Source organism: Cricetulus griseus, chromosome 2 (assembly GCF_003668045.3).
Source record: "Cricetulus griseus strain 17A/GY chromosome 2, alternate assembly CriGri-PICRH-1.0, whole genome shotgun sequence".
In the NCBI taxonomy this organism is placed as follows: Eukaryota; Metazoa; Chordata; class Mammalia; order Rodentia; family Cricetidae; genus Cricetulus; species Cricetulus griseus.
This window is the reverse complement of record NC_048595.1, coordinates 396,154,380-396,169,145: the sequence shown is the minus strand read 5'-3', so window position 1 is coordinate 396,169,145 and position 14,766 is coordinate 396,154,380. Positions and strand designations below refer to the sequence as shown.

Below are 14,766 nucleotides of genomic sequence, written 5' to 3'. Positions count from 1 at the left end.
TCCATCCTTTGAGCTAGCTCTCTTCCACATCCCTGTATTAGATCTACGAAATAAGGGTCTGTCTTCCCTGATCCAGAGGTACATAAATGGCCCCATTCCTTAGACATAGTAATCAGCTATAATTGGCCACTTGCCCAGTGAGGTTTTCTTTCAAGGGAGCTGCATAAATACTAGGACAGAGGCTGCAGGTATATCTCAGTGGTAGAGTGCATGTTTATTTATGGTATACACAAGGCTCTGGTGTCTCTTTACCAAGAGTTAAGCAAATAAATTCTGAGACAGTTTTCTTTTGAGATGCTATGGCCTGATAATAATTGCTAAACCAACTCTCTCAATTCATGGGTGATGACAACTAAAGTCCAGCAACCCAAGTGTGGTGGTTTTAACAAGAATGACCCCCCATTGATACATACATTTGAATACTTAATCCCCAATCAGTAGAACTGTTTGGAAAGGATTGAGGGTGTGGCCTTGTCAGAGGAGGTGTGTCAATGGGGTGGGCCATTCCCAGTTAGCTCTCTGCCTTGTGCCTGTGGATCAGATGTTAACTTCTCAGCTTCTTCTCCAGCACCATGCTAGTCGGCATGCTGCCATACTTCGCACCATGATGGTCATGGACTCACCCTCTGAAACTGTAGGCCCCAAATCAACTTGCTTTGCTCATGGTGTCTTCACAGCAATAGAAAAGATACTGTCAGGCTTGGTGATGCACTCCTTTAATCCCAGCACTTGGGAGGCAGAGGCAGAAGAATTTTTTTTAGTTCTAGTCTATAACATCTCAAACAAACAAACAAAAAAACAACAACAAAAGTCAAGTAAAGGGCTGGAGAGATGGCTCAGAGTTTAAGAGTACTGATTGCTCTTCCAGAGGTCCTGAGTTCAATTCCCAGCAACCACATGGTGGCTCACAACCATCCGTTATGAGATCTGGTGCCCTCTTCTGGTGTGTAGATATACATGGAAGCAGAATGTTGTATACATAATAAATAAATAAAATCTTAAAAAAAAAAAAAGTCAAGTAAATGAAATAACTAAGACACCAGGCTACAATTAGAAAATTGGAAGTCAAGGCTTTACCTCTGTAATACAAACATTCTCCTTTTTTGTTGTTTTTTTCAAGAGTTTCTCAGTGTAGCTCTGGCTGTCTTGGAACTCACCTTGGATCCACCTGTCTCTGCCTCCCAAGCGCTGGATTAAAGGTATGCACCAACAAGCACAGATCCAAACTTTTTTTTTTTTTTTTTGGGGGGGGGGGGGACACAGGGTTTCTCTGTGGCTTTGGAAGCTGTCCTGGAACTCACTCTGTAGACCAGGCTGGCCTCGAACTCACAGAGATCTGCATGCTTCTGCCTCCTGAGCGCTGGGATTAAAGGCATGCACCACCAACGCCCAGCTAAACATTCTTATGGTACACAAAAAACACTAAGACACAAACAAGGAAAACTATTTAATCTCTGTAATAAACTTCACCCTCACATTCCCATTTATCTGACAGCCTCCACAAACTGTCAAAATGGCATAGGCTGGTGGGACCACAGAAACCACAGCACTTTAGCCCAGCAGGTTTGAAAGCCATCGAGGCCCTAGTCCTTGCCAAGGATGATGTGCAGGGGAAGTCTTTCCATTGTATACCTCAAGCATCGCTGCTCAGGAAAGGTTGAGCTCTACAGGACTCCTGATGTCTTCTGTTCTTCTGCAGCCTGGCGCCTGGCACTGCGCAGCTGGAAATAACGGTAAGCTCGGACGCTACAGAGGTAACCCCCGTACACAGTGAGGAGCATCATGGAGGCAGAGAAGGTCTTGTAGCCAATGTCAGCTAGCTGCTTGGCAGTTGGCATGTCTTGTCCTACAAAAACAGACTGGTGTTGGTCTCCAAGACAGGCCTCATCTCCTTACTTAGAGCCATTCTTTATCATCTACATCTTCACTATGCTGGTGATCCCACATGGAGCTCTCTGACTCAAAAGTCTGCACGTGAGGTACACAGAAGGCTAGAAGCAGGTACATATGAATGCTGCCAAGCTAACACTCAGCCATCCTTGCTTGTGCTTTAAAAAGTGATTAGCCCACCCAGACACCCAGACTGTGTGCTGGGAATCAAACCTGGGTCCTCTGGAAGAACAGCAAGCACTCTTAACTGCAGAGCCAGCCTCAGAACCACATTTTAATCACACTACTTAATTGTGGTAGTCAAATTCTCCCCTCATGTTAGGACCTGAAGATAATTCAAGGATATGGGGGAGGGGGTGGGTCCTACTCCTAGCATAGTCATGCAGAATAAATCTCCCTTTTCTGTTTTCAACTATTAATCTGGCTTTCACAGTTGGTTTACTGAGACTCATTAGGGCTGGCAGGGCACAGGCTCTGACCCTGAGGGGACAGTCGGTTAGGACTATCTGGTAAATAAACAGGAGACTGTCTCTAGTTGGGTTGAAGTCAAGTTAGTGCAGTGAACTAGGAGAGGGACTCCAGGCAATAGGTAGAAGACACAAGGCTCCAGCAGGCTTTAAGCCCCACAAGATCCATGTGTCTAGCATTCTAGGACAGAGAAAAACAGGTCACTAAAAGGATCCAAGGATCACAGCCACCCAGGCCTTGGTGGCTCACACCTTTAATCCCAGCACTCGGGAGGCAGAGGCAGGTGAATCTCTGGGAGTTCAAAGCCAGCCTGGTCTCCAGAGCGAATGCCAGGATAGGCTCCAAAGCTACACGGAGAAACCCTGTCTCAGGGGGGAAAAAAAAAATCACAGCCTCCACACCCCAAAGACAAGAATTAAAATTCTTAGAATTTAGATGGTGGGGTTAAGAGAATGGGAAGGTAACCCCACCATCAAGAAAATTCTAGTTGGGCTTCTTCTCTACTCTCCTCCTCTGTTTCTTCTTGGCTCTCTCTCACCTATGTACTCTCTCTGCCTCTATGGCGACCGGCCATGGCGGTCAGCCATTATCCCTGTTCCTCTCCTCTTCTTAGTCTCCCTACTCTGCCGGGCCTTCTAATAAACTTATAGTCAACATGTCTCAAAAAAAAAGAAAAAGAAAAAAAAGAAAATTCTAGTTGTTTGGGCTTTTTTGAGAGTCTTGCTCGTTAGCCTAGACTAGCCTCTTGATCCTCCTTTCTCTGCCCGATGAGTGCTGGAATCATGGGCACAACAGTCACCTCACAGTGCTGGCACTCTAGTTCCACCTTGTTCACTAAAAAAGATCTGAGTATGTTCTAAAATGGGATGTGGCTCAGTTGGTGGAGTACTTGTCTAGCATGCACAGAGCCGGGGGTTCAATCCCCAGCACCGAATTAAACACGGGGAGGACACGGTATATGCCTGAAATCCCAGCACTGAGGATGTGGAGGCAGGAAGATCCTAAACTCAAAATCATCCTTAGCTACTTAATGAATCCCAGGCCACTATGGGCTACAATGAGACCCTGTCATAAAAAAGGGGGGGGGGGGTTGATACAAACAGAAGCAAATCCAGAAGAGACTCTGAAAAACTGAAATTATAGGCACAGGTACAACTTTGGAAATAAAAGAACTTTGGAGACTGACAGAACGTTTTCACCTGATGGGCTTTTCTTTCTTTCTTTCTTTCTTTCTTTCTTTCTCTTTTGCAAAAGTTGTTAGGAAAAGTAGGGATGGACTGCAGGTTACAGAAAAGCAAGAAAAATATGGGAAGAATAATCATGATAAGTGACACAGAGGGGTAATTTGCAAGGATTATGTGACTGTATGGTTTTGTGCCCTCTAATGTCAGAGAGCTCAAGACTCATGTTTCTGGAAAACTCAGAGCTCATCATGACAGACCTCTGGTTCCAGTTCTGGGTTTGATCCGAGGCTCAATAAATGAATCTCTCTCTCTCTCTCTCTCTCTCTCTCTCTCTCTCTCTCTCTCTCTCTCTCTCTCTCTCTCTCACACACACACACACACACACACACACACACACACACACACACACACACACACACAGTAAAAATCGCAGCCCTAAAAAAAAAAAAAATCACCCAAGGGGCTGGAGAGATGGCTCAGAGGTTAAGAGCACTGACTGCTCTTCTAGAGGTCCTGAGTTCAATTCCCAGCAACTACATGGTGGCTCACAACCATCTGTAATGAGATCTGGTGCCCTCTTCTGGTGCGCAGATATACAGACAAGCAGAATGTTGTATACATAATACATAAATAAATAAAATCACCCGAGCTGAGGTTCAGTCACTTAGCACTCTTAGGAGGCACCTGGAGTCCGGAGAAAACAGCTCCTGACTAACGGAGCTGAAAAGGTAAGCTATGGTCCCTATAGTCTGTCGGATAAGCAGAAGGTGGTGGGACGCGGAGACGCGGCTTTGTGGAATCGTGAGAAGCTGGCAGAAGGCTGTGGGGTTGGGCTGCATTTACAGGAACCCGCAGATTTAGAAGAGGAAGGGCAGTCGGGCCGCAGTCGCCATGAAGGCGGTAGAGCCAAGGCAGTCAGGGGACCCGTCGATCGCGGTCACCCTGCCCGGGCAGGAGCGACCGCAGCGAAAGCGGGAGCAGCGCGCTCTCAAGGGCACAGGCCGAAGACTCGCGGGCGAGCGGAGGAGCCGGGGAGCCGGGGAGCGGGCGAGCAGGAACCGCCCAGCCCGCGGCCTACCTGGATGTTGCAGCTCGGCCGCGTCAGAACGATTCCTACTCAGTCGGCCACCTGTAGTCAAGAGTCTCACGGCAGAAAGCACCCAGACCACCTCAGTCTCTGGTGCACAGCCCTGGCCGTGACCCCCACTTTCCTGTGAAAACACGCCCACTGGGGCGGGAGCCGGCTCCGAACTTCCGGGACTCTCTCTTCCTGGCTCCGGACGCTTAGACTAGTCTTCCTTTCCGGAATGCCCATTGAATTCTGGGAGTTGTAGTTCTGCTCCATCAAGAGCTTTTTCTTGGCGCCCCAAACTTTAAAAATCGGACAGTTTTTAGCTCAGAACCAGCCAATCGGCAGTTACGGTGCTGTGAGGTAAGCTGTAGCTAGGGTGATTCTCTTGGACTCCTCCAGAGATGGACCGCGCGCCTCCTAGTGCTTGGAGCGACCCTTTACTGAGTGATCCGGCTGTGGCCGACCTCAGGTAGGTACCTGCACTATGAGGCCACAACACGAGGGGTGCCTCGCTAGTGTCACTGTCTTGGGCGCGCGCGACCTCTCGTATGCAGACGGCATTACAGAGCCCCTAAGAAGCGCTGGGGAGACGGGGTGACAGCTTGGGTGGAGGAGGGGATAGGAGGTGCAGGCGCAAGCGAGGGCCACCGGAGAGAAGATGGGGGGAGAGTGGATGTCAAGGCTGGTTTGCTGATTGATGTCCGAGTGTGGCTGCTGCTGTGTAAGAACGATACTTTTTTCACTTGTCTTACATTGAGTAAAACATGCATGCAGTAATACATGACCCTGCCACAGGCACCGCCGCAAAAAAACCCGCCAATTCTTCCAGTTTCTGGAAAAAAAAAAACACACTTTATTGGGTGGACAAGTGGCCTGACAGAGGCCTCAGGTTCACAGTTGACTGAGCAGAGTAAAGGTGTTGGATGGAATCTGTGTCCGCATCCTATCCCAGCCTCCTGGGATGCAAGCTCTGAATTTAGTCAATGCTTGGGAGGGTTCCAGCCCAGCCAGGATGGATGAAAGGGCTCCCCCTCTTCACCTTTCCCGACCTTCACTGGTAAGAACGAATTCTTTTTTTTTTTTTTTTTCGAGACAGGGTTTCTCTGTGTAGCTTTGGAGCCTATCCTGGAACTCACTATGTAGACCAGGCTGGCCTGGAACTCACAGAGATCCGCCTGCCTCTGCCTCCCGAGTGCTGGGATTAAAGGCGTGCGCCACCAACGCCCAGCTCAAGAACGAATTCTTAAAGGCTGGGAGCAGAGAGGAGTCTGGCACCTTAGTGTGTTAAACATAAAGCTGGCCAGAACCACCGGCTGCCAGTTACTGCCACAGACGAAATAGAGACCCCTGCTGGAGAGAAGCCTCTCAACTCTCAGGAACTATTTATAGCTAGGGCTCCAGGCTGCTGATCTGTGACATTTTCCTGCTGCCCCAACTTTGGAAAAAGGCCAGTGCGGAGTACTTCCCATCCCCCTTCAGTTCGTCCCCCAGCCCAGGGCAGGCTGTTTCCAATGGTCCCTCCCTTAGCTTTCCCAGCTCCTGATGTATGTGGTTAGTATTTCACCAGGACCTCATTCCAAAGAGAGCTGGCACTGAACTCTCAAAAGCCACCAACCACTGTGGAAACCTACTGAACTATTGAGCTCCTCCTTGGCCCCAAGCCTCCAGATACTGGCTAGCACTCCTGGCTGTTTGAGAACAGCTGAAAGAGGTCCTGGGTTGAGCAAAAAGAAGGGGTAGAGTCAAGCTTATGGGATGCAGAAACTGATGACAAGAAGGTGGTGATGATGCCAAAGAGAAGTGGCCTTGTGGGGGAGGACCCTGAGAAGAGAGAGATGGTTAAAAGTGTCAACCGGAGGAGAGGTTGGCTGCCCCAGCCGAAGTTACTGACTGGGGAGGAGGCGGGACAAATAAGAAGGTCAGAGGAGCCTGGGTGATCTGAGCCTGCTATGAAAAAGTGCAGCTCGGTCAGCAGATTAAGTTCCCGCTCCCTAAAGAGGGTGCTGGCGGCAGGGTGCGGGCTAGGAAAAGCCTGGAAAGGTCACACAGGGTGGGGAGGTGCTGGCAAAGCTCTAGGAACCAGGAAGTCGTTGGGAAGCATGGCAAGCCCCCAGGGGGCCAGAGATGCCAGTGTGGAGCAATTCTTGTGCCAAGGTAGCCTGGGGGAGGGGGAAACATAATGAGCAGAGGCTTCTGAGGACGCAATTGTTGCTAGGAGAAGTGAGAAGGGAGTTGTTTGAGGTCTTTGTATTTTGCTAACAAACACTAAGATCATTGATCTGTGTGGGGCCTAGCAGAGGTCAGCCACTGGGGTCTGTGTCAGCTCAGGTGTCCAGACTCTTCCCTTGGCAGCCTTTGCCTTCCTGTGGCTAAAGTACTTCTTCAGTCACTTAATGGGGCTTGGGACAGATTCCCAGTGTGTGTTAGGCAGCAACCAGCAGCCCTTGACCCAGCACCTTCCCTCCCCCCCCACCCCGCCCCTGGAGCAGGCAGCACTGGGGCTTGATTCTATGCTTCCCAGAGGCCAGTGAGGAAGAGCCGATTCTGCAAGAGGCTCTGCAGCAATTCTGTAAACTCCAGGTATGTAGCTGAGCCCCACAGCCTCCTGTCCTCAGTGGCCTTCAGTGAGGACCCTGTTGGCTGGGGAGTCCTGGAGAGCATTCTGATGACAGGTGTCACAGCTTCGGCTTGTCTTCGTTGGGGCAAAAGAGCTGCCTGTCCTGGGCCCTGGCCCCACTCACATGTGTTCTGGGTGGTTCTGCAGGCAGCGAATGAATTCACCCACTGGCTGGCCCTCATAGCACACCTTGTACACAGCAGTGAACAAGGGAAACCTAGAGTGAAGAGGAGGCTCAGCTTAGTCCCTTACTCTCAACCACCTCTAACATCCATTCCCACCCAGTCCAGACTCAAGGGCTAACCCACCTCTTCCCTAGCCTCCAGCCTCAAGAGTCCAGGCGGACACCAGAACTCAGTTGCCACCTGTGGGGAATCTAAATTCCTGGCCATAGGATTTGGGTTGCTGTCTGCCCTGATCCTTACCATACTGTACTTGCTTATCTGAGTTCCAGGCTTTAAGAGATTTCTGTTTCTGACTGAGTAACCCATTTAACTCTGGACTTCAGTGTCATTGGTTCTAAAATGAGTCTAGTATGATAGAGTAGCAAAAATGTAGTCATTTATATTTCATGTGGCTGTATACTTTGCCAGTTACTTCTTGTTTCCTGTACCCAAAGCCATGAGTTGTTCTTCTGAACCTGTACCATATCCTCTTCCTCTGGGATTCTCTCTGTGCTCCCTGGAAAGGAGCACTCTGAGGCAGAGCCCATCCTCCTCAGCACCCAGGACAGGCGTCGGGAGACAGAAATGGTGGTGTTAGGGGAATGAACAAACAAACGGGTACGACAGTCAAGTGGGTTTTCCTGTCCTAGAACTCCAGCTCCTAGGGCAAGGGACAAGGAGGAAAGAACAGAAAGTGGGGGCTGCACAGAAGGGCCCACACAACTGGTGTAAAGATCACAACGCAAAAGCCTGAGCTGGCTGAAGATACCCGGCAGCCCAGACTCTCCCAGCTCTCTCTGTCCATCGTATGGGTTATGTGTGATTCAAGAAGATGGGGAAGAGGGTGGCAATCAACTTCCGGTTCCCTGCCCTAGGGACTGTGGCAAACACTCACTTGTCCACAAGGCCCTTGTGTTGGAGGATGCTGTGGAGCTCCCGGGCTGTCTGGGGTCCCTGCAACTTCTGCCCGTTCAGCATCTCTTTCTCCAGCTGCTCAATTGACTGTGAAGAAAATGACGTGTGGATGGAAGTGGACAAGGCTGCCCGAGCAGGAGAATCTGGTGGTCAGATGGGAATTGGGATCTCCGCAAGCGGAGAGGGGTTTGGGAATGTTCAAAACAATCTCCCCTTCCCGGCGATTGAACCCAGGGCCTCAAGCAGACTTTGTGTGGTAAGTGCTTGCTGTACCACTGAGCAGCATTCCAGGCCACGCCTGATTTTGTTTGCTTGACTGCATAGCCTTGTGGGCATCATTCTCCTGCCTCAGCCTCCCAGGTGCCACTGTGCACAGCCACCTCCTGCTGATCACCCCCACTTGACACCTGCATGCCTACCTTTCCAGTACGAGCAAAGGCCTCTGCCACCTTGCGGTTCCGCCCTCCATAGCAGGTAGTGATAAGATCAGCAACGCCGCAGCTCTCCAGGAAGGTGGCAGAGGACACAGAACCACGACAGAAGAGCTTGGCAAAGGCGATCATCTCCATGAGCCCCAGCCGGATCACTGCTGCCTTGGTGTTGTCACCAAAGCCAAGCCCATCACAGAAGCCAGCCCCAACGGCCACTATATTCTTTGAGGAATAGAGGTCACGGGTGAGAAAGTTTCCTCTCTAGTGACTCCCTGTGTTATCATATCAGCCATGACACGCCCACTAAATGAAGTATGACATGGCCTCTTACACTGTATCCTCTGCTTACTGATTTCCCATTTAAAGAAAACATGCCCCCCTCCGCCCCCGCCCCGCGCGTGTGTGTGTGTGTGTGTGTGTGTGTGTGTGTGTGTGTGTGTGTGGTTAAACAGAGTTTCTCTGTGTAGTCCTAGCTGTCCTGGAACTCACTCTGTAGACCAGCTGGACTCGAACTCACAGAGATCTGCCTGCCTCAGCCTCCTGAGTGCTGAGATTAAAGATGTGTACCACCAACCTTGTTTTTTTTAATAATTTATTTATTTTTGTTTACGTTGGTGTTTTTGTTGGCATGTATCTCTGTGTGAGGGTGTCAGATCTTGGAGTTACAGACAATTGTGGGCTACCATGTGGGTGCTGGAAATTGAACCTGGGTCCTCTGGAAGAGAGGTCAGTACTCTTAACCACTGAGCTATCTCTACGGCCCCCTTTTCTTTTTAGACAGTGTCTCACTATGTATCCCTGACTGTCCTCAAACTCACAGATATTTGCCTGACTCTCCCAAGTGCTGGGATTAGAGGTACATGCCACCATAGTTCTGGCCATAAACTTTTTGGGTACCCTCAACATCTTGTCTTCCATTAACCTGGTCATCTCTTCAACTTGGACCATCACATGGACCCAGAGCTGAGTAAGCCTCAAAGGAGCCCTAAGGAGAATGGAAGAAGTGCCCACTGCTGGATGGATAAGAATCAGTGGGTCCAGTTACCCTGGCCTTGCTTAAGGGAAGGTGTGGAAATGGAAATATTGACCAAATGCAAGAGTTATGCTGGGCCCTCTGGGGACTGCTCCCCACTCCAAAGCTGCCTCTGTACCCTCTCACCTTCAAGGCCCCACAGATCTCCACTGTGTCCACCTCTTGTACCACAGTGATTCGAAAGTTGGGTGTCTGCATCAGCTCCTTCAGGAGCTGTCCCTGGGCAGAATCCTTGCAGCCTAGAGTGGAGAAGGGGTAAGGCTTTGAGGGTAACTTTTAATTTTTATCTTTAAGGTGGGCTCTTGATGTGTTGCCCAGGCTGGCCTGTAACTCCCGGGCTCAAGAAATCCTCCTGCTTCAGACTCCTGAGTAGCTAGGACTATAGGTACACACCACTGCACAAGTACCCGGAAAAGGGAAACTGGACTGTCCTTCACACACCAGTCAAAGCAAGCCACGCAGCCCCTTCCCTGGGGTGTCCCACCCTCTCCCTTAGCTCTGATGCTTTCTTCTTTCTCTGCCCTGTGGGATTAGCTAAGGGGCTCGGGAAGCAGCTGGAGCTTCATGGTGTGTGCAGGGGCTCTCACCAATGGTTGTTTCACAGAACTTCTCATCAGCCACCTCGCTGGCAATGTTGGCCCCCATCAGCACGCTCATGGGGATGCCAAGGCGTTCCCCAATCACTTCAGAGATGAGCTTCAGCCCATTGGGGCCCTCGTCTACCCCCTGGGCATAGGATGGGACTCAGGCCAGCTGTCCCTTACACCCAGCTGAGGGCTTCTCTCCCAAGAGTTGCCTCTTCCAAGCCCATTGCTTATCTGTGTCCCTCTCCAGTGATCCTGCCCCAGCACCTCCCAGCCCAGACTTGCTATGAGGACAGTAGACAGCAGTGAACAACCAGCCTCATCAGACTCCCCCCACACACTCTCAACCAACGTTCTTCTCCAAAGTAGCGTATTCCTCACATCCCCAAAGAACTCTCTAGACACCCAAACCATTTATAGCCCAAGGACTGCTTCAAACTAGCTGTCTCATCATCTCCCAAGCGAGCTCACTCTCGTCTCTCTCAGCTTTCATGCCTCCTAAACTTCTCTAGCACGTCTGTCTCCATAACTGTGTCATCTTCCTTGGTAACTTGGCAGTTGACTCTTCTTTTTCTCCTCTCCTCTCCTCTCCTTCCTTCCTTCTTTCCTTTCTTTCTTCCTTCCTTCCTTCCTCCTTTCTTCCTTCCTTCCTTCCTTCCTTCCTTCTTTCCTTCCTTCCTTCCTTTTCTTGTGCTGGGGATTGAACCCAGGACCTCATGCACACTAGGTAAATTATCCACCACTAAGCCACACTCCCAGCCCCAACTGCTTTCTTAGCTTTCCCTAAAGCCAGTCCTTCCCATCTCTGGACTCTTTCTGCACCCCCACCCCCACAAAGGAGTCCTTGGTACCTTAATAAGAGATATGCCAATAGTATTGGCCTTCAAGTGGCCCTTGAGCTGGTCACAGATCTTGCCAATGAACTGATGGGGCACCACAAAGATGAGGATGTCAGCATCTACTGCAGCCTGGACAATATCTGGGACAGCCACCTGTGGGGAGACCAGATGCTCATGTGCCTGGCAGACCTCTCCTAGTCCCTAGGGGACTCTATTCAGAATATCTTCAAGCCCAAGAGTGGTGTTGTGGGAGGGGGCATTTGAGACTGTACTGGAAGATCAGAACTTCTTGTATTCTGTCCCCAGCTGTCCTGCCTCCTTCACAACAGCTCTCCTGGGTCCTTGAGGCCTCCTGGCACACTCCTCACTACAGCCACACTCTTGGCCCTTGGCTGTGGGTCAGTGAAGACTGCCAAAGGCAGCCTAGGCTTGGCAGGAGGAAGAGGCCAAATCAGATTTCATCACTGCTTCTTAGGGGCCCTAACTTGGCAGGGAGAACCCGGATCTTTCTGCCTATTCCCTGCTCCCCTTTATCTAGGCAAGGAAAGTTCCATATGGATTTGACCAAAGACCAAAAGTCCAATGATCGGCCTTCAAATCTGCTAATAACCAGTGAATGAGTAACAGGATTAGAGTTCAGGGCAGGCATGAGAGACTGGACCCAAGTCTAGGAGCCTGAGAACCAGTCTTTGGTTGCCACGGAAACCAACTTCTCCCTCTCCCCTCCTTTTCCCAACTAAGCATCTATAAGAGGTGGTACATTCAGATTCCAAACAGTGCCCAAAGGAACCATTTCGGGGCTGCATGCCCAGGGATACTCCAGGTCTGGAGTATCCCACCTGAGACACTCCCCCAGGCCTGCTGGCACCTAAAGTGGCCTCCTTTATGGAGGAGACACCTCGAAGTCAGATTTGGACATTGATTGTTGCACACCCCTGCATAGCTTCCCTCTCTTTCCTCACAGTGTGTTGGGGCTCACCACATTGGGGGGCAGCTTATGCCCTGGCAGGTATTTAACGTTCTCATGCTGTGTGTTGATGATCTCAGTTAGCTTTCTGCCCCCGATGTCTTCCTCAAACACCCACATGGTCACCCGTGGGTCAAAGTGTGCCAGCCGAGCTGCATTGCTACCCACGATCTTGGCAATGGCTGAGCCCCTGTTGGGAGGGGAAACACAGAGAAGTGGAGTGGGGGGAAGGGAGGAAACAGCCTCCTGGGTAGGACCTCAAAAAGCTTGTTGGATTTTTTACATTTTAACTCACATGTCACCTCCCCCATCTCCCGTGAAAAATGTGCCACCCACGACTGGCAATGGAAAGAAGATTCGGTCTACTCTAGTCTTTGCTGTTAGGGAGGTGGGCCAACTTTCTGAGCCCACCCCAGACCATAGCAGCTTTTCAGGCAGGGAAGAGGGACAGAGCACTCTGCTCACTTTCCTATGGCGAACAGGTGCAGCTGCCCAGGCAGGCACAGCGAGCGAAGGCTGGGCACAATGTGTCCTGTGCGCAGTAAGCACCGGAGATAGCCCCAGGAGTCCAGCAGGCTCGGGGGGGGGGGCGGCTTTTCCTACCCTCTGCTTGTTTCCCGCCCACCCAGACTCCCTTTGGGAAGTCCCTCTGCCCTTGGGGGAGCCATGCCCTTCACAGAACTGCTTACCAGTTCCCGGAGCCGACAATGCAGACTTTCTTGCCAGCCATGGTGCCGCTTCTAGCTTCTCTGCCCCAGCGGGTGTGGGCTCTGAGTATTTAACTCCACCACACGTGGGTGCAGCCAAGCTCCGCCTCTGAGGTGGCCCAGAGGCTGACTCCTAGGGATAGGGAGTCTGGCCCACAGAAAGGCGAGTAAAGGGTAGAGACAGGTGGGAAACAGGAATGGGGCAGAGGCCAGACCAGCTCTTCCTCTTGTGTTTGCAGGATGGTGCTGGCCAATTTGTTCCTTTGGCATCAGCTTTAGTTTCCCACCTACTTGCAATGGGCCCTTCTGGAGGCTAGCCAAGAACCAGTCCCCACTAGTCCCTCGGTCCCCAACACTGAAATAAATTGCAATTAGAAGGGTTGGGAGTGGTGGTGCATGTCTTTAATCCCAGTGCTTGGGTGGCAGAGGTAAGATCTCTATGAGTTCAAGTCCAACCTGGTCTACAAAGTGAGATCCTGTCTCAAAAAAAGGAAGAAAAGAGAAAAAAAATAAGGAACTAAAGGAACTAGCGTTAGTGACAAAATGGGGGAGTGTTTTCAAAGGCAGGCACTTCATCTCATGCTAACACAGCCCCCAGTCCCCATCCCCGCATCCTGAGCTGCTCCAACTTGTTCTCTTGAAATCATTCTCATGGTGTTAACCCCACCACAGGCTCTGGGTAAGGGGGTCAGGGAATGTGAGCCCACTCCTACGGGGGACACCACCACAAGGTGAAAGGCTGCTTTAGGGTACCCCAGGCCAAGGATAAAATATCCCAGGAGAAGCTGGGTGTGGTGGCACACACCTTTAATCCTAACATTTGGAAGGCAGAGGCAGGTGGGTTTATGAGAGTTCGAGGCCAGCCTGGTATACAGAGTTCCAGGACTGCCAGGCTACACAGAGACACCCTGTCTTGAAAAACCAAAAAGAACAAGGTCATCTTGATTCATATCAGGAACTCCCAATGAGTCCCTTCACCTCAGATAGTCCCCATTTGAAGGTCTATAAAGGGAAGGCAAGGAAGGTCAAAGGTAGGCCTCTGTTGCCACATGGCCCACAGTTCTTCCAGGCTTCAGGAAGGGTGGACAGGTGGTGGCCAGCACATACACTGTCCCAGAGAAGCTTGCTGCTTCCTTCACTTTCCTCTCTGGTTCTGCCTATCCCACAGAGACCAGAAAGGAGAAGCCAGGCTTAGAGCAGCACTGTCTAACTCTCAGGGGTGGCTGTGTCTCCTGGAGCTCTGTGGTCTCTGATGCCCATGTGTGTGACTTCGGGGGAAGGGGGAGGGAGAATGTCAGCCCACATCCAGCAGTTTGGGCTCCATGTCATCCATGGCCATCTGTTTGACTAAGGGGAGGAGCTTGGGTTTCCAAGCCACTCTGGAAAGCACAGGGCAGGCTCCTCACCCTCCAGTGCTGCACTTTGACCCACAGGGCAGACACCACTGTATGCTCATGTGCAGACCTCCTGGCTTGGCAAACCAGTAAGTGCGTGTTGCTATCCCCCAGGCTACCATTGACCAGTAACAGTAATCAGCAGTAGGTTAGAGGGGAGACTTGGTGTAATCAGTGGTAAGAATAAGTGGGTAGGAGGTCAAGACTGGAAGTCTTTTCTCAGTCCAGGGAGTCCACAGAAAAAGCCCACCATATTATCACGGCCAGGTAGTCCCTATAACGGGAACAAACATGAATTGGTTGTTTTTCATCTAACTTTCTTCTAATGCAGAACGAGCCTCCCACAGACCACTCCTTTATCACACTGGCACTGAGATGAAGGCGCCAGTGCCAGGCTGCCAGCTGGGAGCCTGATTATGAGCGGCAGAAGAGAAAGGATGTTCCTGTCCCTGGCACGTATGATAGGAACCCTAAAGAATGGGCATTTGTGCATGAGATGAA

At 50.9% G+C, this 14,766-nt stretch overlaps 2 protein-coding genes and 1 long non-coding RNA gene across 3 annotated transcripts; 1 reads left to right on the top strand and 2 right to left on the bottom strand.

Moving 5' to 3' along the window:
- Window positions 1–1,432: 1,432 nt before the first annotated feature.
- Window positions 1,433–4,773, bottom strand: LOC100772471 (cytochrome c oxidase assembly protein COX14). Its single transcript, XM_027396559.2, has 2 exons — window positions 4,621–4,773; window positions 1,433–1,846 (listed from the first exon to the last, which is right to left on the bottom strand). Exon 2 carries the CDS (start codon window positions 1,836–1,838, stop codon window positions 1,665–1,667), a length of 174 nt encoding a protein of 57 aa, XP_027252360.1. The 5' UTR covers window positions 1,839–1,846; window positions 4,621–4,773; the 3' UTR covers window positions 1,433–1,664.
- Window positions 4,774–4,787: 14 nt separating this feature from the next.
- On the top strand, window positions 4,788–9,073 carry LOC107979851. Its single transcript, XR_004768642.1, has 3 exons — window positions 4,788–5,083; window positions 8,386–8,566; window positions 8,738–9,073. It is a non-coding gene; the product is annotated as an uncharacterized LOC107979851 (long non-coding RNA).
- Gpd1 (glycerol-3-phosphate dehydrogenase 1) lies at window positions 6,847–14,096 on the bottom strand. The gene is made up of 8 exons (XM_027396558.2): window positions 12,854–14,096; window positions 12,177–12,354; window positions 11,210–11,350; window positions 10,362–10,500; window positions 9,901–10,013; window positions 8,730–8,963; window positions 8,291–8,397; window positions 6,847–7,448 (listed from the first exon to the last, which is right to left on the bottom strand). Exons 1-8 carry the CDS (start codon window positions 12,892–12,894, stop codon window positions 7,352–7,354), a joined length of 1,050 nt encoding a protein of 349 aa, XP_027252359.1. The 5' UTR covers window positions 12,895–14,096; the 3' UTR covers window positions 6,847–7,351.
- Window positions 14,097–14,766: the final 670 nt, after the last annotated feature.

What these genes read in the sequence shown, in the direction of transcription:
- Gpd1 (XM_027396558.2), bottom strand. Translation starts at nt 12,894, where the DNA reads ATGGCTGGCAAGAAAGTCTGCATTGTCGGCTCCGGGAACTG. An exon ending in GTTCTGTGAAACAACCATTG is followed by an intron (nt 10,014 to 10,361) that starts GTGAGAGCCCCT and finishes TCTCCACTCTAG; the next exon opens with GCTGCAAGGATTCTGCCCAG. An exon ending in CACAAGGGCCTTGTGGACAA is followed by an intron (nt 7,449 to 8,290) that starts GTGAGTGTTTGC and finishes TCTTCACTCTAG; the next exon opens with GTTTCCCTTGTTCACTGCTG.
- LOC100772471 (XM_027396559.2), bottom strand. Translation starts at nt 1,838, where the DNA reads ATGCCAACTGCCAAGCAGCTAGCTGACATTGGCTACAAGACCTTCTCT.